General features: G+C 39.6%; 2 protein-coding genes across 2 annotated transcripts in view; both read right to left on the bottom strand.

Annotated features, from left to right (window-relative positions):
- iars1 (isoleucyl-tRNA synthetase 1) overlaps positions 1-24,710 on the bottom strand; it is a 60,126-nt gene that overhangs the window by 22,748 nt on the left and 12,668 nt on the right. The window contains exons 9-21 of the mRNA XM_042405882.1: positions 24,186-24,246; positions 23,858-23,953; positions 20,803-20,925; positions 15,276-15,367; positions 13,859-13,957; positions 9,972-10,098; positions 7,524-7,597; positions 4,908-5,102; positions 4,459-4,545; positions 3,829-3,912; positions 1,513-1,657; positions 343-463; positions 98-189 (exon numbers count right to left, since the gene is read on the bottom strand). Of these exons, the coding sequence (XP_042261816.1) occupies positions 98-189; positions 343-463; positions 1,513-1,657; positions 3,829-3,912; positions 4,459-4,545; positions 4,908-5,102; positions 7,524-7,597; positions 9,972-10,098; positions 13,859-13,957; positions 15,276-15,367; positions 20,803-20,925; positions 23,858-23,953; positions 24,186-24,246 (1,396 nt within the window). The remainder of the gene's footprint in view (positions 1-97; positions 190-342; positions 464-1,512; positions 1,658-3,828; positions 3,913-4,458; positions 4,546-4,907; positions 5,103-7,523; positions 7,598-9,971; positions 10,099-13,858; positions 13,958-15,275; positions 15,368-20,802; positions 20,926-23,857; positions 23,954-24,185; positions 24,247-24,710) is intronic.
- Positions 17,336-20,250, bottom strand: LOC121893806 (vimentin-like). The gene has a single exon (XM_042405884.1). The coding sequence runs from the start codon at positions 19,515-19,517 to the stop codon at positions 18,381-18,383; it is 1,137 nt and encodes a 378-aa protein (XP_042261818.1). The 5' UTR covers positions 19,518-20,250; the 3' UTR covers positions 17,336-18,380.

Below are 24,710 nucleotides of genomic sequence, written 5' to 3' on the forward strand. Positions count from 1 at the left end.
ACTCCCAGGACTCCATAAATCATCAGCTACTAACTAAAACCTGCATATAAAACAACATTAACACTAAACAAGCACCAATTCAGAGCTGTGATCTCACCTTTAGACGCCGTCTGTTGGTCCTGACATACCAGTTGGTGAGCATGTCCACAAACTTGACCAGTCGAGGCACGACGGTGTACAGACGGTAAGCTGCAACAAGGAACAACTGTCAGTTTATTTACACTGAACATACGAGCAGCACGGATGGATTTCGAGTTATGAAACAGTCATCTTCTTTGCCTCTGTCTATATCAAGAGAAGATCCTGCAAGTAAAGATTAGCTGTGCATGTTTGTCTTCTCACCATCCATCTCAGCCTTGAAGAACTGGATGAGCGACTGGGTGAAGGACTGAATCCACTTGTCCATGATGTTGTCACTCTGCTTCGCTGTGTTTTCATTGTACAGGAACTGAATGTCATCCTCCTGACACATTAATAATACACAAGCACAAAGAGACATAAACACAAATGAACACTTTTTCACTTCTCTGACAATTTGATTTGATAAACAGACAATGACACAAAATATCATTGATGTGAAGAAGCCAAAACCAGACCTGAAACCTGTAGCATACATAAGCAAGAAGAATCAGATGGAGATGTGCTGGTGGACACTTGTTCCACCTATTTATGCAATTATAAATGATTTTTTTCCCCTTTTTTTATACTTTTTGAAGGTATTGTATGTTTGTGTTTCTAGGTAATGTCCTTCGAAATATTCTATATAACTATAAACGTGTGTGCTGTAAAAATAATTCACATATCTGTTGTTTATTGATAAAATATCTATTAATAGAATAAGATATTCTTTCTATCCGATGTTCCCTGATCTGATGGTCAACTGCCTGATATAAGCCTGGTCATTAACATTTAGAAAGGGAAACAAATGATTATTTAATCTTTTAAAACATTTGCTACTTTACTGCCACAAGCATAGCCTGCAGGTGGTGCAAGTAGCTAAATCTGCACTAGATGTCACTTTTATTGCCTGTAGGTGGCAACACTGACAGGTTTGCACCTGCGGGTTTCCCTGCAGTTCTAGAGGTGTAAAATTGGTTGTGGACAAAGACCGAATGGTTCCTCTTTGTCAAGAATCTGCAGCTTACTAAGAACACATTCTCACTTTTAAAAATGTTCTCAGGGGATTTGTTTTTAATGTGCACAACAGGCAATCTGGAATTTCTTTTTTCCTATTTCTAAATTTTTTAAAATTGCACCTAAATACCTAGTTATCAGTTAAACAATGCCATAGAGCCTAAGTAATTGCTGCACCTTTTGCTACATTATTTCATGGTATTTATCACAAGTAATTACCTTTTTTCTACAAATGACCAATGACTTAGTAAATAAATAACAGTAAGAATTTGCTACACTATCAAAAATGTGTCTACTTTTTGGACCAGGGGTAGCTAAAGGAACATTTGCAGGAGCTGTGAAAGTAATAACTTTTTATTCTGTTCATTATATATGTACCTTCTGTAGCCTTTGAACGTTCTGCACCAGGAAGCGGTAGGCATTATACCATGGCAGGAAGACATCCTTCAACACATCTCGCACACCTTCCTCTTTGAAACGCAGGTTTTCTGCTCTCACTACAGGAGAGTTGATGAGGTACAGTCTGCAGGGAGAGACAGTGAAGGTGTTGGTGAGTCTCAGAGTGTGTGACAGGATTGATTATAAGCGAGTGAGAGTCTATACATTGTGTGCACAGGTAAATAATTCTTAGAAGCATAGAAGCAGAAACGTGTGCATGTATATGAGTGTTCGCTATATGTGTACGTGGACCTACAAAAGAAAATGTGCTTCTCTTGAGGGGACAGAGACACGTAAAAACAGAGCAGTAGTCAGAATAAACTTTGCAAAACTGCCCTAGTTACACATTCATATCTCCAGAGTTACTTTAAATGTTCTCTACAGGAATACAGGGCATACAGACCCAAACAGCTGGTTTAAAATGAAATAAAAGAAAATCATGTCATTCTTGAGGAGATAGCAACAAATAACCTCAAGGTTAGAAAACATGTCAAATGCCATAATACTCAATATTAATGTTATGATTTGTTTCTTTACAAATTCAACTGTAAGATGGGATATGCATAAATAAAATATATACATGATAATGCAAAGTAATCAGTTGGCATGACATCTTATTAGTCTGTGCATGCACACCATGACAGACAGCTTCAGGTGGCACCATGAAGCCCTGGCTGATATACTGTATGGGATGCAGTGGACTAGATTCTGTGCAACTGTACTTGAGAGATCTAGGCAAGGCAGGTGGTTTAATAAATGGATTTTTTTAAATGTCACTGTTTGGTTTATGTTGATTTCTCTAATGATGATATGGAAGTCCAAAGCCACTATTCAAGAGTAGTATCTGGGCTGATCAGAGTATATTTCTCCTGTATATTAAACTGTAAACCATTCTGCTCTGGGTACACCAGCTGTCAATAATGGCCCATTGAGCTTTGTTAAAAACTAGAACCAACACAAAGGGTTGTAAGTGAGCAAACCACGCACAGACTGAGCAAGTGAACAATATCATGCATTTTGCATCTCGCGGTAGCACTGACAGCGTTTATCAGCAAATAAAGCAAGCAGAGCTGCTTCGGCCTTAAGAAGGCCACTTTGTTTGTTTGACTTCTATTTTTTCGACATTAAGCAGGTTCAAGACACCTGTAAGTGTCGCTAATGACTGAAAGCTGCCACAACAGACTGAGACTAAAACCTCTCTATATGGATGCTATAAAAAACACTACTGGACATTTAAAGGAAACTGTTGAAAGAGAACCGTATGAAAGCAGGCTGCATTTTTTTAGTACACATCTATTCGGTTGTCAAACATATCTGAATCGAATTAGCTTTACAAATTAGACTTACTTCAGGCTAAATGTCCACTTTGAATGTACAAATGCTTAGCCAAAACCTAATTTTACCAACAGCGAGCATCTTAGTGTAAATTAATCTCTTCTCTCCATTAAAGCAAAACAGAGACACTGTTGGCATGACAATGACAGAAAATCTAACAAAATAATCCATATCGATATAATAGTCTGTGGCAGGCATCACCACACTGGGTTGGTCAGGTTAGAAAAGCTTTTATGATGATTCTGGAGGAAAACTGACATGATGCAACTCCATGCAATGAGCCATGAGCAATTTTAATAGCAATGCCTCTAAGATACATTTGAAATAAATGCAGAGTAGACATAACCATCAACTGTTCAAATACTTTTTGGCACTTTATAATGAGCAAACATGTACATAGAGGCTCATCATTTCAAAACCAGCACAGTCTGTACTGTCACAGGCTCAATTTTTTGCTGTCAAAAAAGTGCGAAGCACATAAAGTCCAATTACAGTTTTTTAAAAAAAACATAAGAGACATATTCTATTGTGAATGGAAGCCATGAAGAGAAAAAGACTGTCGCCTTTCTCTCTTTATCTCTACAGCTCATTCTTCATCAGTGTATATATGAACATATGGAGAAACTGCATAGTGCTTTATTCATTAGGCCATATGGCCATGGCACTCTTATTGCTCAGGGCAAAGGAGAGAATGTATGAGGAGGGAAAACGTGTATATGCACGTGTATATAGTGTATGGGGTGAGTACTGTATGTACAACTGAGACAGTTCGTAGTTAAGTGTAGATAGTGATTCAAACCTTTTAAAACCATGCTTGCTAATAACATAAGGTAGGTTAACACACACAACCCTGCCACCGGCAAACAAGCATTCATGCTTCAGAAACACACACACACGCTCACATTCAAGCACAGAGCTGACCTGAGGGCATCAGCTCCATAGTTCTGCACTATCAGGCCCGGATCCGGGTAGTTCTTCTTGCGCTTGCTCATCTTCTGTCCATCGCTGCGGGAATAGGACAGTCAAAGGCATTAATGCACATACACACGCATGCATGCACTAAAGTGCATGCTAGTAACCATGCACTTGGTATTCAAATTAGTCAAGTCCTTCCAGGTCAGCAGGCCTGTGAGCACAGTGCTGTTTAGACCCCAGGGCTGAGGACAAGCAGCCCTATTGCGGAGCAGCTCCAAGGGCTAAATGTTGCAGCACATATACCACACTAATCATGAGAAGCAGAAGAAAAGCTAGGAAATGAATGGGCAGGTGAAGAAGGGCGAGATGAATAAAAAAAAATGTTGAGAAAAAGGAAGGGCAAAGAGTGAATTCGTGGAGGCAGTCAAGAGAAGAGGGAAAAAAGGGAAAAGTAAAAAGATGTCTACACAAAATACCTTAGAAACATGTTGACTTAAAAGGTAAGACTGGCAATATTATGTAGTTTTTTAATTATAGAATATACAGAATAATACAGACTTATCCTTTAATGAAAATACATTTTTTTGCAACTGAAAAAAGAGCACAAAGGATTGTTTAATAAGTCAATGGACTGACCTAGCAAGCACCAAACCGTTGACAATGACGTTCTTGAAGGGCGGTTTGCCAAACAGGGCTGTGGAGAGCACCAACAGGGTGTAGAACCTACAGAGGAGGATACAAAAAAAGAGTACACAAGGTCAGGGTAACAACCGGGACTGAATAATTCATTTCTCTCAAGTGTAATTGAAAAAGAGAAAATTAGTTTTTTAACAATTTGTTTTTGATTCAGTCATTTGCTGTTTATTTGATACTAATCCAGATAATTAAAAAACTATGAATTATTAAATCTTTCCTGCTCATCTGCCTGATTCTCTATGTGACCATCCTCCCATGTACGCTCTGCTCTTGTCAATATGCTTCAAAGAAGTCAGCAGGGAAGGTCTCTGTGTCTCTATTCCTCATCTGTCACCCTCTCTCCATCTCTCCCTCCAGTACTTCCATCCATCCATCCATCCTCAGCTTACCATCCCCTGGTCTGGTCAATGCCTTCAGCAATGAAGTCTGCCGGGAAAGTGTCCTCAAACTCCTTCCTGTTTTTGAAGGGGTAGTGGGCCTGGGCGTACGGCATGCTGCCGCTCTCAAACCAGCAGTCAAACACCTCCGTGACCCTCCGCAGGACACCTTTACCACACCGTGATGGGATTGTCAGAGCATCGATGCTGGACAGAGGAAAAGTGGACAGAAAGATGAAAACAAATAGACAGGAAGTACAGTTGACAAATGGCAGCAAAAACAATTTGACCAGTTTGGTTTTATTCTAGGCTTTTATTGGGGCCATAGGAACTTTTTAAACATTTTTATACAACATAGATCCTTGCCCATGGATTTATGGGCTTTATGGCCGCAGTCCAAAACAACTATTTTATAGTCTTTCACTGCTGGGTATAAGGTGAAAGAAAAGAGCAGTGGTGTTCATGTTATGCTGACACCCACTAGAATAAGGTCTGTTATTGCTTTGGGTCATAAATTTCAAGCACAAGGATATGGATTAATTTACTCCGTATACCGACTTGCTCAGATTCAACATGTGATCAAAAATAATTGTTTCCTCAGAAAAGTTACTTAAGCTGGTGGAAAACAGATGGACCTGCTTTTGTGGTGTCAGTCTGCATGATGTGTCCATTAAATTTACATCAAATCCTCATATATGACAGTTGACTGAGCAACAACCTGCTACACATTTATACAATTACAGGCACTCAGGTCTATAAACTGCCAATTACACCTTTAGTAATCTACTGTTGGCCACTAAAGCTGCTCTGTTGCTCTTAAGAGGGCCTATTGAGCAAAAGAGGGTGTTAAGCAGGAATTTACCAAAAAGAAGAGACCTGCTGAGTACATTTTCAGTAGCTCGATATGTCATTTTGCTGCGTTATGCACAAGGTATACTGTAGCTAAAATGTTCATTTTCCTACAATCCAGGCAGAGCTATTATTGTCAAGGGTTGGCCACTTCACACCTTATAATGTGGACTAATTACAGTTTATCCACTTATACCTAACATACACTGGAATACTTTGAAAAGACTTTTCAAAGACTAAAGTCTGACATCCTCTCACATCTAAAGACAATGTGTCATAATTTTGCAAAGACTGGGGATCTTGCAGGGTCACTATTTGCAAGACTAATACTAGATTGCTTTTGAGATTATTTTGTCCCTTAAGATTTTATTCCAACATTGGAAATTTGTCTGCGTTGTTGCAGACTATTTTTCTGTCGATCAGTCTTTCAACTTGCAGCACTAAATATATTCTCCTAATCTAACATTTAAAGCATCAGAACGCCTGTAGGATGGTTGAACAGCATCTGAAACGCCTACTCCCATACCCTTTCGACGTCAGAATAAGGGGAATGCATCCAACCATTTCTGAAACCAATAATCCAACAATCATGCCCACTTCACAAAGTGATAGGCTGGGTGTGAGGAGACCAGAAACCTGGCAGGGCCTGAATTTCTGTCAAGCTTTTTATTTACTTCACAAAATCTACTTTCGTCACTCTTCTTGTGCACAGACAAGGAAAGAATGTCTGAAAGAGTGGAGAGTTCACCATTACCCCTAACTGACTTATTGCATCTCACTACACTCTATGACAGCAGGATTTTCACCCCGCCTTTGAGTTTGGTCCTGCAGAACAGCTTTAACACTTTTGCCTTCAGAAGTTGTTTACTACCTGTCCACACCGACAAAAAGAATAATAATAGTATTCATCTTAAGTCCAGAAACTCCGAGGTACAGTTGTGACAATGACTTATAGACACAATTAAGCATCAATTTAGATGATGGAATCTCAATTCTCAGGCTCCTTGATTAGCTTCTTTAATGGACAACAGCTTGCTAGCTAACACTAACAAATACCTCTACAAACCAACCTAAAGTACTGTTTAAGGAGCTAAAACTTAATACAAAATGCATTCCAAGCAAGCTACATTTCTGCTGTGTGATGTCTTAATTTGCAGTAATGGATTTTTTTCCTAATGATCTTGAAATAATTTATAGTCAACGACTTATACTACATTCCTTAATTTTAAATTTCAAACACTGTAAACATTCAAACTACAATTTTAAACATCTGATAAACTTTTACTTAGCTAAACAGTTCTTCTTTACTTTGGCATGTTTAATTTTTCTTAAACTTCTAGATTTAAAAATAGCTGGAATAATTTTGAGTGCTTTTCCAAGTGCTCCAGACCTGCATAGCAACCCTGAACATACAACTCAACACACAGGAGCAGGATGAGGCAACCTCTTCCTCCCTCATCAATTAAAGATTTCCAGCTCCAAGGAAGTGATTAAAGGTAATCAGCGGATGAACATCGGAAGAGTAAAGTGATCAGTGTTCCACAACACCCATCTGGTTCAGGCAGACAGGTCACATTAGAGGCACACGGGGCAGATTTTAAATGGACAAATTTATACACCAACACACAACCACATCACTAACTTCCCATCACATGTCCACCCCTGTACGCACATGCAGCCTGTGAATCTGATGATGTTACACTGTCACAGCAGACACACACCACTGAGTTCATGTTCGAGTGGTTTCCTGATAATCTGAGCGGCTGATCAGTGACTCACTTCTCCCGATGCAGATCGGTTACTTTGACTCCGGTCAGCTCCTCCAGTTCAGCCATGGACCCCACACACACCACCTGATGAACAAGATCACACGCAAACACAATTAATCATCTATTAATCCACCGATAGTTTTTTCTATGAATCCTTTAGTCCAAGAAATTTAGTCCCATAACTCAGGCACTGGCATTTCTCAGAGCCAAAGGTGATGTCTTCACATTACTTGTTTTGTCCAGACACCAGTACAAAATCAAAAAATATTTAATTTACAATGATATATAACAAAGAAAAGCACCAAATCATCATATTTGAGAAGCTGTAGCCAGCAAATATTTGACATTTTTGCTTGAAAAATTACCTAAAAAGATTAATCAATTACCATTAACAGCAGTTGACAATAGTTTCAGCTCTAATCTTAAAAAAAGCAATATCACAAGATGACATTAACAGTAACATATTCCTAAATTAGGAACACCCAAAAAATACTCACCATTATGTGGCTACAGCTTCACAAATGTGAGGATTTGCTGCTTTTCTCTGTTTTATATCATTGTAAATTGGTTTTTGGACTGTTGGCCTGATTAATCAATCTGAAGACATCACCTTGGTCTTTGGAAAATTACAATAAGCATTATCCACAATTTACTAGAAATTTTAGTTGCATTTTAAAATTGATAATGGGTTAATTTGCAAAATGCGCCAAAAGCAAACTTCAAATTTTAGGGGACGAATACAACTTTTGTGATGATAATGTACATTAGGGGACTCGATCCTCCCTTTTTCCTGGTTCCTTTTATTTAAACCAAGCCAGTTGTTGTTACCCTAATTAAGAGATACCTATTTAAATCTACAATAATTGTTTTTTTTTTGCCTCTTGGGGGCAGCATGACAAACTGTTAACATTGAGGCATTATTCCCTTATAAGTTGAATTTAAATAACCTGTTTCACATTACACACAGTCATTTGATCCACTGTTAATATAAAAAATGATTAGGCTTACAGTACAATAATTCTATCACATTTCTCTACCCGTTTTTTTGTATTTGATTATCACAACACCACAGGACTTAAAAGTAGACCTACTTTAACACACTTCCTGAGTAACTTTACCTTAGAAAGTATGGTTAAGTGTGTTATCTGGTCTCCTCAGAGAGTTAACCTGTAGGCTCTGCTCTAGTTTTACCACAGCACTAGGTAACATGGCCCAGATAGAGTCTGATACATCAAAGTGAGATCCAAAGAAGACAGAGTAAAAGGAATATATCCAGAAAGCCGGGGACAGAGGGGAGACAACATAAAGAAAAGATACTGACAGATAGAAATCATACTGGCACACACAGACTGACACACGTGTACAGCTTTAGTTTTGGGTGTGATTTGCTGCTGAGGGGTGTGTGAGGGAGGCACCAGGGAGCGCAAGTGTTCTGGATACAGTCACAATGCTATTTCCAGCAAGCAGGTCACTAGCTGTCCCTCTTTCAGCTGGGGGACCAACACTTCATTTTTCAAACGCTCAAACAACCTAATTCTGACATTTCTATTCAGTTCAGTCTACTTCACGCACTCAGCCTGGTTTGGCAATCAACACTCATAACAAGACGAACATTTACAGTTTGGCTGGCTTCTCTACCTTCCGTCCGTTTTTCCACCCCCTCTCTCCATCTCTTATTTTTTCCCTCCTTCTCATGTCTTTAACTTCCTCATTTTCTTCACTGGCTAATTTATTCTGCCCCCACCCCCCTTTTTTTTCATGTGTCTTCTTTCCTTTCCTCCCCATCATTTGCTGTTTGTTTTGAGGACCTTTGAAGTCGCCTTAACCAGTATGAAGCAAAAACCAAACACATTTTGGTTCATGTTTATTTGCTGTTTACATTAATGAATCATTCATGTGTCGCGTTTATGGAGGCACTCGGTAATGGTGCCTGAGGGGAGCTGACTCTGTCTACAGTATAAAGTCACGCTACGCTCTCTGGTTTGACACCATGGTCACCCCACTCTGCCATGCCAGAAAGTCTCTCCTACACAAGCCTCCACACACACACAAAAAAAAAGGGGTCTGATTTGCTAAAATATGTGTGTCAAAGGGAGGTCAGCGAGAAAAAATTTCACTATGCCAATTTATGAGAAAAGGTTGGATTTCTGTACCCTCTCAGTAGGCCAATCTTCCTTTGGTGAGACACAAGAAATTATTGCCAAAACTCACTTCTATGGTAAATAAAAATGAGTTACACAGAGTTCAATTTTTCCAATTACGCCCTGTCACGCTTAGCTCAGATTGATTTGTGAGCGCTGCCAAAGATGTGATCAGCTCCCTGTGAAAAGAATAACTATCTTGGTATTTGGTCATGACACAGACAAATAGTGTGATCTCTGTGGAGTAGAAAGACACATTAGAAGTATTAAGTACTCCATTAAAGTATCACAAGTGCGTGTTTGTGTGTTTTCCTGACCTCTTCAAAGTCATCGCTGACCCAGAGAGGGATCGGTGTGCCCCAGTAACGGTTCCTCGAAATCGCCCAGTCACGTGCGTCTCTCAGCCAGTTCCCGAAACGCTTCTCACGCACGAACTCTGGAACCCTGCAGAGATGGAGAGATTATGGTGTGTGTTCTAGTTTTAATTATTTTCGTAAACATATAAAACATGATTCAGACCACAGGGACAATCAAGCCTACATGGAAGGAGGTGGCTGTTTTGCTCCACTTTTGCTTGAAATGACACACAACAGGAATACTGCTGTCAAACCCATCAGTCATGTTTAAATTTAACAGCCATTTGCAACCACCACTACTCCCTAGAAACATTTAATTTAATGGGCAATGCATTTTTCTCACAACAAGAGCAAGCATTTTATAATTATTATTCCTTTACTGAGCCTCCACTTCTTCCTCATTTTTAGCCATAAAAATAAACTGTGATGCTCTTTTTAAGAAGCTCAACTGCAAAGGTTAACATTCCCTCCGAGGCATCTTCCTCCTTTGTACCCCTTTTCTGCTCCCCCCTTTTCCTATTTTGCCTCGACCGATTTCTCGCTTTAATCCGCTATCCCTTCCTCTTCCTTTCAATTTTTCTGTCCCCATCTCTTGCTGTGCCAGGCCGTGTTGCTCAGGAGAACAGTACGGGGGGTTGGTGGGGGGTATAAATCGTCGTCAGGATCCACGCACTAAGCAACGAGTTCATCAATTCCCATTTGTAGGAGGCGTTTCTATTTAGGCCCCTAATATATCAATTTAATGTTTTTTTTTTTTTTTTTTTGCCACTGCAGCTCACTACCGTCCCCCCCCCCCCCCCGGATCCCTCTTCCATCCCTCACCCTCCCTTCCTCTCTCTGCTCACGCTAAATGTAGAATTTAAAGTGTGCTGTCTTGTGCTGGAGACACACAGAGGAGCCATTTAACATGTACAAGCTTCTATAATAAGTCAGAGACACTGGGGATGGATACAAGAGGGAGACAGCAGAGGGACAGAGGTTGTGGTCTGATTAAGAGTGTGCAGAAGGCAAAAAGGTAAAGAAGATGGGAACACTGGAAAAACAGAGGGATGAAAAAGAAGACAAGGTGCGACTAATCTGGCAAATGACCGTTAACTAAACCCCTCCCCCAATCAGTAATTGTCCAATTATGGCTTAGCAACCGTAACCAGGCACGGCAGGTTTGTCAAGCCTTGGATTTGTAAACACGCTGAAGCTCCTAATTTTGTTGTATTCTGTACAATGACAATAAAGGCTTTCTTCTAATGTAATCATTGTGCATGGGGCAATTGGGGCTATTAGGAGCGAAATTAAATTCGACATTTAAGAGTTTAGAGGGTTAGGTCTTTTTTGTCGCCTTTCCAAAACCAGAAATACAAGAACAAAAGTGTAACGATTGACTTAAATTGTGTGTTTATCTGCTACTAAAGCAGCTCACTAGCATTAGCATGTTCAGTTAACATTACCTACAATGGTAACCTAGCTTTACTTACAAGGCTAAGAGTTAGCATATCATTAGCTAACTATGTGGTGTTACATGTTACACTAGAAAATGACATGTTAATGATTTAAATGATATTTAAAAACCTCCCAGGTGCTACTAAATGTTATGTCAGAGTTTAGGCTTGCATTAGAAGGTCTGTCTTGCTCCGTAATAGATTTGGAGAAGTTTACCAGAGATGACTTTGCTAAGCTAATTGGTTTGTTCAGATCCTCAAATCTTTTTCTCATGTAAAGGTTATATAATAAAAAAAAAGTACAAATCTAGCCTTTTGTATTTCTATGGTAAACATCTGAACAGCATTATGTTAGAAAGAAATAACAGTCTAATATGATATTTTTCCATCGTCATACCGTACAATAATACTACTACCATACTGTAATATTGTACACTAGTAAGTTTATTTCCATGTCTACTACATGTTTCATCAACTGTAGACTCACAGGTCACTTTCTAAATGCTTATCTCATAGAGAGTGAGAACAATCTCGCATGTTTTGTTGTTAAAACTGGGTGGAAACAATTAGAGATTTAAAAAAAAAAAAAACAGAAAATCTTGCATTGTAGAACCAATCCAAAATCTTTAGGCCGGCCGTTCAAATTGGGGCAGTGACATAGCTACATAATGAAACCTGCCTGAGAGAGACAGGCAGTTGTCATTTCACTGAAAAAAATTCTGCCTGTATATAAGTCTACTCCTGTCTGAATTCAGATATCCACTGTTTCAAAAACTTACCAAGACTTTCAAGCTTTTCACCGTAGACATGGAACGCTTGACAGGCGTAATAACAGTAACTACGGGGGGGGGGGGGCAGGGCTTAGTGAACAGTCAATTGAGTTTGAAACAGAGATGAACATGAGAAAAGGGGATCTTCTTGCAACTTGAGTCACTGTGCTCAACACATTTTCTTCTTCCTTGTGGCCAAGAAACTGTGCTGAAATCAGGCACCAGCGGCCGAGCTTCCTGCCCCTGAAGATACCAGCTCCCCTTTGAGCACTCATTAATTCAGTCATTAATTTATTCAGAGAGACAGACATCTGGAGAAATCAGTCTGAACTCTCTCAATAGATACTTAGCCTGCGTCTACCCACTGCACCATTTGAATAAAGAGATAAAATGAACAAATCGCATTGAGAATATGGTAACTAGCACTTTGCTTTCTGAAGGGTTCTTTTAAGCCTCTGATCAGCTAACATGAACTTCACATAGAGGTACTGAACCGCGCGGGGGTTTTGCTTTTTATAAGGGTGCTGATGAGCTGGCAGTCCTCCCCGACAGACAATATTCCTGGGACCAAAACTCAAGTATGAAAGTGGTGAGTCTAATCAAAAAGAGTCTTAACAAAATCAAATAATTAGGGTTGAATAAGCTTAATTAGAAGGCTGCATAAGAGCATCAGCCACACAGACACAGGAAGGAAACATGAGTGTGTATACATGCACATTTTCCTCATCTGTTTGAAGGCTGAAGTATGACAGCAAAATTCATCATTATGGAAACTATATAATTCTTCAGACACGCATCATCAACATAAATTTTCACCATTTCCACAATTATCTCACTTTCCTTTGCTTTCTAATCTAGAGCTGTCATTTGACAGAAAATTCATATGCAACAAATGTGATAATCAAAAAAAAAGCCAAAAATTCTCTAATTCCAGTGTCTCAAATGTGAATATTTGCTCATTTTATTAATCTTATATGATAGTAAATTGGTTATCGTTGAGTTTTGGAGCATTGGTAAGTTATTTTCTGACATTTTATAAACCAAACGATCAATTAATCAAAAAAAATTAGCAGTTTAATCAGTATCAATCGTTATTAGCTGCAGTCCTATTCTACTCCAAATAACACAAGAAGAGCTTAATATATGTAAATTACTTTAACAAGTCCTGAATTACATGTGACACTATTACCCCTTAGATAAGGAATTTGGCCTTTAAAGTAGTGTGTATGTTTGGGTCTCTGTGTACATGTGTGTCTGTGCGTCTTCACCTTCCTAGCGGCTAGTCATTCATCTCAGTTTGACAGTCCCATTACCAGAGGCAGCTACTGTGGCTCACAAAAGAGCACAGGGAGGACCAGGGGTAATACCACTTAGCTAAGCCATCATGCTGACGCTTACTTTTACTCCACGTTTTGCCATTACAAATTAGCATCATGCTAATGTTTTCTATACAGCATCAGTCCCATGTGCATCATTTACTAGGAGGAATTTAAACCTGATTTCATGACAGATGAAAAAAAATCCTTAAAATCTAATATCTTCCCATTTAAGATGATCATACCCAGTGATGGCTGCAGAGCTCAAAACTGTGACAAGCACCTAGCACCAAGCTAGTTATCACTTGTTTCAGAAAACATCGTACCAGTAGCATTTTCCGTTGTTGTCTAGCAGTTTCTCCACCATGTGCTCCACTCGAACAAACCAACTGGGGACGGCTTTGTAGATCAGCGGCGTGTCAGACCTGGAAGTAAATAAACATGAACACATTGCATAAAACATAAGGCTGCTACATATTGACTGATAAACAAAACCAGTAAAAATTGTATCTGTAAGACAAATTCTAATTCATAAAGCAAGCATTTATTTTGGGGTTGAAAGTAGAGCTGCAACGATTCTACTAATCGATTAATCGACTGAAAACCAACGATCACCAACTGTTATGATATTCAATAATAATAATTTTAATTAATTTTTAAAGAAAAAAAAACTCTGGTTCCAGCTTCTTAAATGTCAATATTTTCTGGTTTCTTAAGTCCTATTGATAGTAAATGTGGACTGTGTGTGACCTGATTGCATCTTGGGCTTTGGGAAACAGTGATTGACATTTTTTACAATTTTATAGACCCAACGACTAATCGACTAACGACTAATGGAGAAAATAATTAAAAGTTTAAATCGATAATGTAAATAACTGTTGCAGCTCTAGTTGGAAGCTAAGGTTTTTTTTTAGTTAGAATACACATTCCTGTAAGATGCACAACTAGAAATAAGGGTTATGATAAGAGGTTAATATGTATTAAATATGAGAACATTAAATAGTTATCCTGAAATTTAGTTTTAACACTTTTGTTTGTGCAAAATATTTTTGTGTCCATATTGTGTATTTTGTGCTGTCTTCTATCTGCTATGTTTTAATCCTGTTGCACTTTTTCAAATTGTGGTTTAAGAAAGTACCATTTTTAGTCGTAAGCACAGCTGAGGTCAACTATACAGATGCTGAGGGGTTAATAACGCAACAGTTTCATCTCTACGAGCCTGTGGCTTAGAGAGCACATCTCTGCATATTTACTGAGGTTAATTAATCCTGCTCAGGTCAGGCTGCAGCTACTCCAAGTGACAGAGTGATTTAGTCTACTCAAAAATTAACTCTGTGTGTGTGTGTGTGTGCCTGTTAGTTACGATGTGATAACGTGGGACCTTGAGGGGTTATATGTGTGCCACCACACTGACTTTGGCTTTTTGAATTTATTCTGTGCAGACACCACCTGACCAACTGCACTATAGTTTAACAGGATACAGAAATAGGATGTTAGTACAGTGTCTTCTCCCACTAAATAAGGCTGCAAGTATTTAAACAGTAGTTAATGTGTGCAGGCCTATTATCTGTGATCTCTAACCTTCATCTCCAGCACATGGGGTTATTCTATAACAACTGTTTCAAAGGCCCTCAGTGGAAGAATCAAAGTGAAGCTGTTAGTTTAAATGAGTTGGAAGGAGCCACTTTAAAATGGCACAGAGGTAAAATTACTGTCTCAGTTTAAATTCTGTCTGCGTCTCACCTCCAGCAGAATGGGTAACTATGTTTGAAAGAGCTGGCGTTGACGAGGCGGCCTGTCTCCTTCAGCCACTTGATGATGTTCTTGTCGGCATCCTACACAATGAAGACCAAAATATTAGACATGATTTTATAAAACAAATGCTGCTTTGTTGTTAATGTCAAAAAAAAAGTCTGGGAATTCATCAGTATATGAACTACAAAGGAAATAAAATAACTCAAGGTGAAAACCAGATAATCAAATTTGCATCCTAACCGTTTTTTTTTGTTTTTTTTTAAATTAAGCACTGAATAATCTGCCACATAACCGCAACGCTCTTTTGCATATCACCACATTGTTCTCATCACTTTCTATTTCGGGCATTCTAGCTGTCCTTGCCATATGTGGATCCCGTTTGCTGTAAGCTGTAGAGAACAGTTCCTCCATTCAGCAAATACTTAAAGGGATAAGTCTGCTGGTCATTTAAATTTTTCACACTGGGTGCACTGGGTAGGATGTTTCTTCATTATGATGATATCGATACACTGTCCTACAACCACTAATAGCTTACTAGTGCATCATATCCATTGCTGACTGCACTACTTACCGCTGCTTGAGCGATCAATGTTCGTTAAAAACTACATTACCTAACTGTTTCAGGAAATTACTTCTCCTTTTTTTAGAAAAATTAAATTATATATTCATGGCCCATTTTGAAAGATTTACGTTTTCAGTAGGATCCAGTGGGCTTGGGGCTGAGTGCAACAGATGGTAGGGAAGTTTTAGATTTATTGACAACAACAAAAATATAGAATATCACTAGCCTTATCCTTTAAACACACAATTTTACATTTTATCATCTTTTTTCTTCGTGTCTACTGCTCATAATATTTTTCATTTAATATCTATATCATATTTCTTACACATTCTGCCATAAACAGGTCAGCACTAATAAACACAGCAGTGGAAAAAAATAACTTTTTGGTGACATCACACCATTTTATGCATCTTTGAAATGAACCGAATTTACAAGTAGTGTGTTTCATAAGCTATAGCTAAACATTTGTCCTACCATATCTTTATCACTACGAAAAGGTATGAACACATCTGGGCTTTATGCTCACCTTGAAGAAAAAACAAGGTCAATTCACAGCCAAGGCCAGATTCTGCTCCTACAGCTATGATAAATATCGCCAAACAGGTAGGGAGAAATTGTCTGTTTTGTCATCCAGCTCATTGTTTATGGCAAACAATCTAATATGCAATCAGCCCTGTGCCTTATCGCGCACTATTTCATCTCCCTCTAACCATGCTCACAGTGCAATTCACCACGAGCTCATAAATATGACTTTTCAGCAAGGTGCTCAGCAGACTGTTGGTCATGACCTCTTTGTAGAAAGAGAGAGGTTTTAAACTTTCTCAGCCAGGAGGAAATTTTGTTATGTCCTGACCCAAGCTCATTAAAACATGAAAGTACACCTGTAATGTGGAGAGACTCATTGGAACTGCTCCAGCAACCCATTGAGAGAAACCAACCCTTTTCACCACCCGGTCAATCTAGTATAAACAAGGGTAACTTGATTTGTTAACACACGTATTTGTGACTCTTTTAGAATCTCTGGGCCACAAGGAATAATTAATCAGCACAGTTACTGGTTCCAAAACAGACATTTTACTCTTGTGTCTAATAATATGAAATAACCCAGCAAAACTATCACACCTAGCCTGCCTGCTGTGGAAAATAATCAAGATATATCAACGTAATGCTCGATTCACATAGCCATTTTATTCCTTCGTGGCACATAGAGTGTCTAGAATTTATTTACAGGACAAAGCAAAAAGCAAAATACTGAAATAAATGTAATTCACTGTGCTTCACTTGGTAGACTACTGCTCTCCACATTTCCTGTTCTGTAGCTTAAAATGAGGGTAGGAGAAGTTAAAGAGACAGATAAAGAGTGCATGGAAAAATAAAGTTATTACAGAAGGAGACAAAGTAGACCAGGAGGAAAACATCAGGAAAGAGGGCAACAGGCAACTCACAGGAGAAAAAACAATCAATGCATTATGTTGTATGCACTCACTTCAATCTTTATTAAGGAACAGTTGGACAACACTCCTGTAAATGGTCAATAGTTTTCTCATCAAACATTTGTAATGATCAGGGGACATTGTCAGAAAATGAATTCTTTTTTTTTCTGCTTTGTTTGAGATGTGACACATCACAGCAGAACAAACGTGTTTCTTTGTGAAGGAGGTCAGATCCTAAACTTAGATCAAAAGAAGCAGTGGCTGCGAAAAGTGAGCAGCTGTAGCAAAGGGAACTGACAGAAATGGTGAAGAGAGGTGTGGGATTGACTTGGCAGAAAAGGAAGGAAGATACATTTTCAGGGTGTACTGTAGGAAAAATGAGTAAAGGAAGAGAGTAGGGCTGATGGAGGAGTGAAAGGAGTACTAGAGTTAGGGAAAGGCAGGAAGGCTATTTTAGAAAGTGGTGTCCGATTTGCAAGTAGGAAGGACTGAGGAAGGATTGTGAAGCAAGCAAATGCATGAGGATAATGGGGTTAAGGTGTGGGGAAGGTAAATGATATGAGTCAGTAGGGCTGGGTATCGAACCTTTGCTCTTTTTTTTGTTCTAAGCAAAATGTATTCATTCATTCAGTATCAATAACTGTCAAATACAGAAAACTGACATGAGTGTCTGGTCAGATTTATAATCATGCTGTCTGATTCTTTGGTCAGATTATTAAAACATTATTAAAATAAAGACTTTGTCAGTTTTAGAACAGATTTAGGCCAAGTTTTTGTATGGCTGTTTGTGTTTCTACATTCAACATTTGAAAACTTTGGCTTCTTTTGTCAAAGACACCAAAGTTTTGGAGTAAAAAATATTTATACATAAAAAGTAAGGTTTGGGACAAAGTATCATTTTGGTGTTGTTACTAAAAACTTAAGAGGGCACACTCAGGTGTCTTACCAGCACAAGCATCACAAAATGTCCAACAATACCCAGCCCTATGACTATGAAGGATAAGGTAGGGAAAGAATATTTTTATGAGTATTCTCCGCTCCACGATGTTCTGCTGGTCTTCTCTGCTCTGGACCTGCAGCTCTTCTCACCATGGACATCTAGACTTCTTTGGCAATTCCAAGCCTCTGCTCCTCCCCTTCCAGCAGCTTCCTGTAGGTGGCAATCTCCGCATCCAGCTTAAGCTTAATGTGTAGCAGTTCTTGGTAGTCTTGGAGATACTTGGTCATCTCCAGTTTGGTTTCGCAGAGCTGAGCCTCCAGCTGAGCAATGACACCCTGAAGGCTCCCCACCTTATCCATGTGGGACATCTCCATGTCCTCCAGCTGCTGCTCCAGGGCGACATTGCGAGCCCTCAGCCCCTCAATCTGATTCTGCAGGTCTGTCACTTGGTTGTGGAAGGTTGTGATCTCGTCTTTCATGGTCTTCATCTGGTCCTCATGTTTGCCAGCAGTTTCCTTGAGGGTGTCAAACTTGCTCTTGTACCACTTCTCAGCTTCTTGGACGTTACGGGCAGCGACGGCCTCTATCTCTGCTCGCATGTTGCGCAGGTAGGCGGCTAGGTCAGGTCGATCTCCGTCCAGCTCGGCAGTAATCTTAGCGTCCTCAATCTGCCTCCTGAGGTCATCTACCTCTTCGTCGTGCAGTTTCTTGAGGAACTCTATCTCGGCCACCAGTTGTTCTATACGCCTCTCCAGCTCAGCCTTCTGCAGTGTGGCGTTGTCGACATCCTGGCGAAACTCTCTCAGGATCATTTCTGCTTCCTCTTTGAGTGCCAGCTCCTCATCCAGCTTTAGTTTCCACACCTCAATCTCTTCCTCAATGTAGCCCCGCTCGATATCAGCTGCTCCCTTCTCATTAGTCAGGGCCTCAATCAGATCCCGCACCTCTTTAAACTTGAGCTCATATTCTTCTCCGATGCCCGCGGGGCCTCCCTTGTAGCGGCCCTGCAGTTCAGCCAGCTGAGCTTTAAGAGCAGCATTTCTCTGCTCTAGAGCCTGGACCTTCCCAATGTATCCTGCAAACTTGACATTGAGCTCCTGCATCTCCTCTTTCTCATTGGCATGTTGCTGGTGGATCTCTGTTCCCAGCTCAACGGCAGTGCCACGGAAACCAGTGCGTCCGCGGCTGTCGTATGAGGATCCACGGCATCGGGACGGAGATGGGCTCTGAACCCTTACTCTGCCGCCAGAGCCGCTAACCTGCAGGCTCTTCTGGGTGTAAGATGCGGCTCTCATGCTGCCTACAATACTGGGTTGGTTTTTCAGTTTAGAGAGGAACGGCTGCTCTCTCGGCTTCTCTTTGCTTAGCCCACGTAGCGACTGACACGCTCTCAGATCACCTCTAAGTTTTTATGCGGCAATAAAGAATGTCTCAGAGTGCCTTGAAACTCACGCTTAGTTTTTACATATTTCAAAAGTGGACTATGACAGACTTTCAGAGAACTGTGGCTGCATGCCCGTTATTAGATAACGCTGTAATGTTAGCGGCCAGGCAGGTCGAGCCCACTCCCTGGCCTTTGCACCAGGATGTGAAATAGTGATCTGATCATGTATGACTGCTATTTTACACTCACTATCCACTTAGAATGGTAATGAAGTTGGGTGTGACAGGGAGGAAGAGGGCAACCAGTGCACTGGTAAACAGTGACAATGTGCTTTGGCAGCAGGTTTTCCTGCTCTGACGTGGATTCAACTCCCTCAATATCAATGAACAAGTCATGCAGCAAAAAAGAACATTTGAAAAAAACATGATTACTATTTCATGTTCTGATTCCCATTACCAGCAACACTTTACCCTCTATTGCATTTTTAGCAGTATATAAACATTTAATAATGTGATTTATAACTTATTATACAGTAGTTGTGAGCAGATATAAGTGTTAATTAATGTATTTGTAACTATAACTCTTCCTGTGGGCACCCATAAACAGATACTGAGTGAAAATATAGTAAAACACACTTTTAGTAATACAAGATGTGTCTTCACAGGAAAATTTATAATTGTTGACAAAATACTGTACATTAATAAATGTCCTTATAAGTGCTTATAACTACATTATAATGTGTCATTAACCATGTATTAAATGCTTATATATTGCTCATAAATGCTAAATAAGTGGGGTCAAAGTAAAGTGTCACCCAGTTACCACATAACATAACTTAAAAAAAAGAAAAGAAAAGAAGCCTATAATAAATGATAAGCCTATAATAAAAAAAAATAAATGGCATATTTCAGAGCAGATTATTCAGAATGAAAGAGGGAAAAAAATCATTACGGAAACTCGGTGGAAATGCATTTCCTAGCTATAAACAGAAAAAATGGAGAGCAATACGAGAGCGTGTGGAGGAGTCATCTGTCAGTGGAGCCCAGGATGCGGAAAATGAAATGCTGAATTAAACCGGCTATCGATACCGTTGAGGGATTTATCCCCTGTATCATACCAGTGGCTCCTACCAGGGGTAGAATGCCTGAAATGTCTGCTAACCTAATCTACATGTAAATGTCTGGTGTGTCACTCACTTTGACATACTGTCCCGCAAAATCGGTGACCTCTGAAGTGAAGCAGCCCGAGGCATCCACAGGGCAGATAGGAGCCTGGTCTCTCTGGATGATGTTGTATTCAGTGCACACCCTGTAATCATCCTACAGGGGAGATAATATACAGTTTAGAGACTTGAGAAAAAGGTACCTTATTATATGATGTAATTCACAGCAAAATTTCCATTGCAACAAAGTCATCTACTGTAGCCTATGACTGCATCCTGAAAATGTATTTGTAATTAAGTTACATTATCTTGATACTAATACAGTGACCCATTTCATTTTAAATTTGTGTAATTTGATTCAAAAATGTTCTCTAAACAGATGAAACTCTAACCCCTTTGGCAGCCAGTGTCACTAGTTTAAAGACATGTTATGACTCCATATTGAATTCCTTGTTCGGCTTTGCAGAGCCGGAGCGAGCGCTACTGGTATGTGACAGCTATACATGAAAGATCTGAGTGCTGTCCAGCTGTAAATGTATTTTGTATTCAAACACCCTGTCAAGATCTAAGACAGATAGCTCACAGGGACATTTCACACCTAGTCATAAGAACATAAAAATTGAAAAATGTAGTTCAGTAGTGCATTTCTTCTGACTGTATGTCTTCAGAGCAAAGGCATCTGTGTTTCAGATTTTAAACCAACGAATAAATGCAAATGTGATCACTAAATAACGGAACGGTTAAATGCAAATGCTGTTAAATTTAAATGCAAGTGCCAGTGAGTTGTTGATGTTAAGGGTTTCGTTAACAGTCCAATGGGGAGCGAGCTTCAGTAAAATAAGCAGAGAGGCCAGAAGAGAGAGCCAAGACTGAGAAAGACTGAGCATATATCCACAGCTGGCTACAGCCACAGGGGTATCCATCTGCCCTTGACAAGGGCATCTAACCTATTAGCAATGACCCAGTACCTCTGATAGCACTGCAACATTGGCTTATAGACTTTTAGAGTACACAGATAATGTATTCAATACAAATATTTCATAACATATTTTTCGATAAGCATATGAATATGTACACACTGAAAGTTTGTATACAAGAGAAACTTGGTACCCATGAAGGGTCTAAAGTATTCTACATGGTCAGACATGAGACTGAATTTTACATTTATTAAAAATATAAAAAATTTAAAGACAACAAGAGGAAAAGTATCACAAGACAAAAATCTAATAAAACTGTCAACCAGGGTTGTAGTACTCAAGACCCGTAGGCCATCATCAGTGTTCATCAGTGCTGTCTTGGCCTTGACCTTTTGAAGTTTCGAACCCCCTGTTTTTTTAACGATTAATAAAAATGTTGTGGCTGTTATTGTCACCGTCATGAACAATCTTGTTTAAGGTTACATTAAAGTTAAGGGACCACAGTTCAAAATTTTCCTTTTGGCCGAAAAAATATTTAATTAGCCTTAATGCTAGGTCGCCTTTTTTAAGTGATGTATAAACCAACGTGTGCATGTGTTGAAGAAGTGCTTCTAGGGAGGACATAAAAGACTTTTTCTCCATAGGATAGTAGTGATGCCATCCATGAAGTTACACTTGACAAGCACAAGACAAAAGGTGACCTTGTTTTCCTCCTGAGTGCGCTATATGTGATCAGCAGCGCTGGATAAACAAGCTTGTTAGAAGCAACGTTTTAAAAGTACAGGTACATTTCTTCCTTCTCTTCATTCCAGATCATACAAAGAAGTGGTCCACATTATAATTTAAAGCAGGGCAGGCCTGCTGAGACTTTAAGTTGCCTTTGGTTGGTCTTGGTCTCGATTGAGAGTCCTGATGCTTCTGATAAACTGTTAAAATTACACCTATGATTCATTAGTATCTGACTAGTCTGAAAATGTATCAGCAGCGACAACAACAGACAAGGAAAGTGTCTCTTTGCTCACGTTAAATCTGAGTTTAACAAACATGATATCACAACTAGTTTCAGTGTTTCCCCCAGGTTGACTGCTTTGGAGCTGCGGCGGCGGCGGGGGGCTTGTTGTCGTCATATGTGGGGGGCATATGAAGAGACTCATCAGCCAGACATTTCTCCGCTCTCTGTCAAAGAGCGGCTGAGACTGACACTAAAATGAGAATTGCTGGTCCGCCTTAAAAGTCAGTCCACCTTAAGTGAGCCTGGTCAAGTTAAGCTAACGCGTTGTTGCTAACTTCGGGGCTAACCCCCTTCAATAGGTGAGTATTTTCTTTGTCTTGAGGAGCTGCTGCATTTATTAACTGACAAACAGTCTGTACTGTACATTTACTGTCAGACTGACAACTTACTGCTAAACTTTTCCTCTGCTCCGCTCGTGTTCACGTCATGTTTCTGTCGCTCGCCCTCTGCGCTTGCGCAACAACACACGCACATTTACACACACACGCACTTCCTTATTCCTTAACGGAGCCACGCTACTCTTGTACCTTTCATGTAGATGTCCTTTGAAGAACGAAGAGAGGGAGGATGACTAAAGAAAATCCACAATAACGTAGGGTGTTATTGTGCTCACACAGTGTGCGAATGAAAATCATTAGTAGCCCGTTGATATTAATGATCGTCTGACATTTTAGCAGCGGCGCTCATAATTTTGCAGTGGCGGTGCGTCGCTGCTGAATGAATACAGGGGAAACACTGAGTTTGGAAGCCAACTGTGGTTCAATATGCAAGTTATGCAAATGTAATATGGAAATGTGAAACCTTAATTGTACATACATTGAAAATGGACATTTCACTGAAGTAAGGGGGGTTTGCTTGGTGCAAGTAATTTATTAAGCAAAAATGCTAAACATGATCTAGTTTGTGCTTCTCAAATGTGAGAATTTTTTTCTGATTTTGTCACTGTAACTAAAAATATTTTTAGATGCCTTAAGGTGTCTTTAGATGTCAACTAAGAACTGTGATGGGTATTTTTATTTTCTGACATTTCATAGACCAAAGGATTAATCCCTTGATCGGAAAAACTATTAACATAATAATTGATAACAGTGGTAATGGACACTACTTAAGAGAATATTCTCTGTAGTTACAACAGTGACCAAGAAAAAAAAAGAACTCACAGCTCCAAAGTAAGGTGCCTGATGGACCACTCCTGTGCCCTCTTCCTCCTTGACGTAGTTATCCATCACCACCTGGAAGGCTCCTTTCTCCCCACACTGAAGTGAAACGAGGACGAGGGGAGTTAGATGAGGGCGGCGAAGAAGCAGAAGTAGTAGAGGCAAAGATAATAAGAGAGAGATTAAGAGACAGATTTAAAGAACGTAAACAGAGATGCCAATTTGTGTTCGGACAGGTCATTAAAGCGAGACATAGGTCTGTCTTCACTTTGTAACAAACAATACATGAAACTGTGTAGCAGCCAGAAACAAGAGCATAGAGTCTACAAACCTTTTCAAAGTAATGGAAAAGAGGCTTGTATTTCTTCCCTTTCAGTATCTTGCCAGGAAATCTAAAATTAAAAAAAACAATAAAACACTTTAAAATCCTTGTGTAAATATCCATAATTCTTCCCACCGCCCCTGCATTGACAAACCTGCAGGGGGCTCGCACAAACATTTGACAACATACAGATAACACTTAAAATAAAAGAAACACCGACCAAAAAAGGTGTCTTAACACAATGCTACCAAGGGCATCATTTCCAGTGGGGATGGGGGAGGATATATCCCACATCAATTTTTAAAATCCTATTTACGCCCTACATTATAACTTTTGGACTGCAATTATTGAGTGGCTCTCAAAAGCCTAATGCAGAGACATTCAGCCAAACTACGATCTGGCCACCTTTGGATGCTCTGCAGAGACTTCTGAGCTGCCGTACAACATACAGATTGCTCTGAACCTGGGAACGGTGTTTGCTAAAAACTTATTCTCCTGACCTGGAAGTCGACAATTCCACGCAGCTTTGTGCAT

This window comes from Thunnus maccoyii, chromosome 3 (assembly GCF_910596095.1).
Source record: "Thunnus maccoyii chromosome 3, fThuMac1.1, whole genome shotgun sequence".
In the NCBI taxonomy this organism is placed as follows: domain Eukaryota; kingdom Metazoa; phylum Chordata; class Actinopteri; order Scombriformes; family Scombridae; genus Thunnus; species Thunnus maccoyii.

Bases quoted from the DNA above. Each gene is read 5' to 3' on its own strand.
- LOC121893806 (XM_042405884.1), bottom strand. From the start codon at position 19,517: ATGAGAGCCGCATCTTACACCCAGAAGAGCCTGCAGGTTAGCGGCTCT.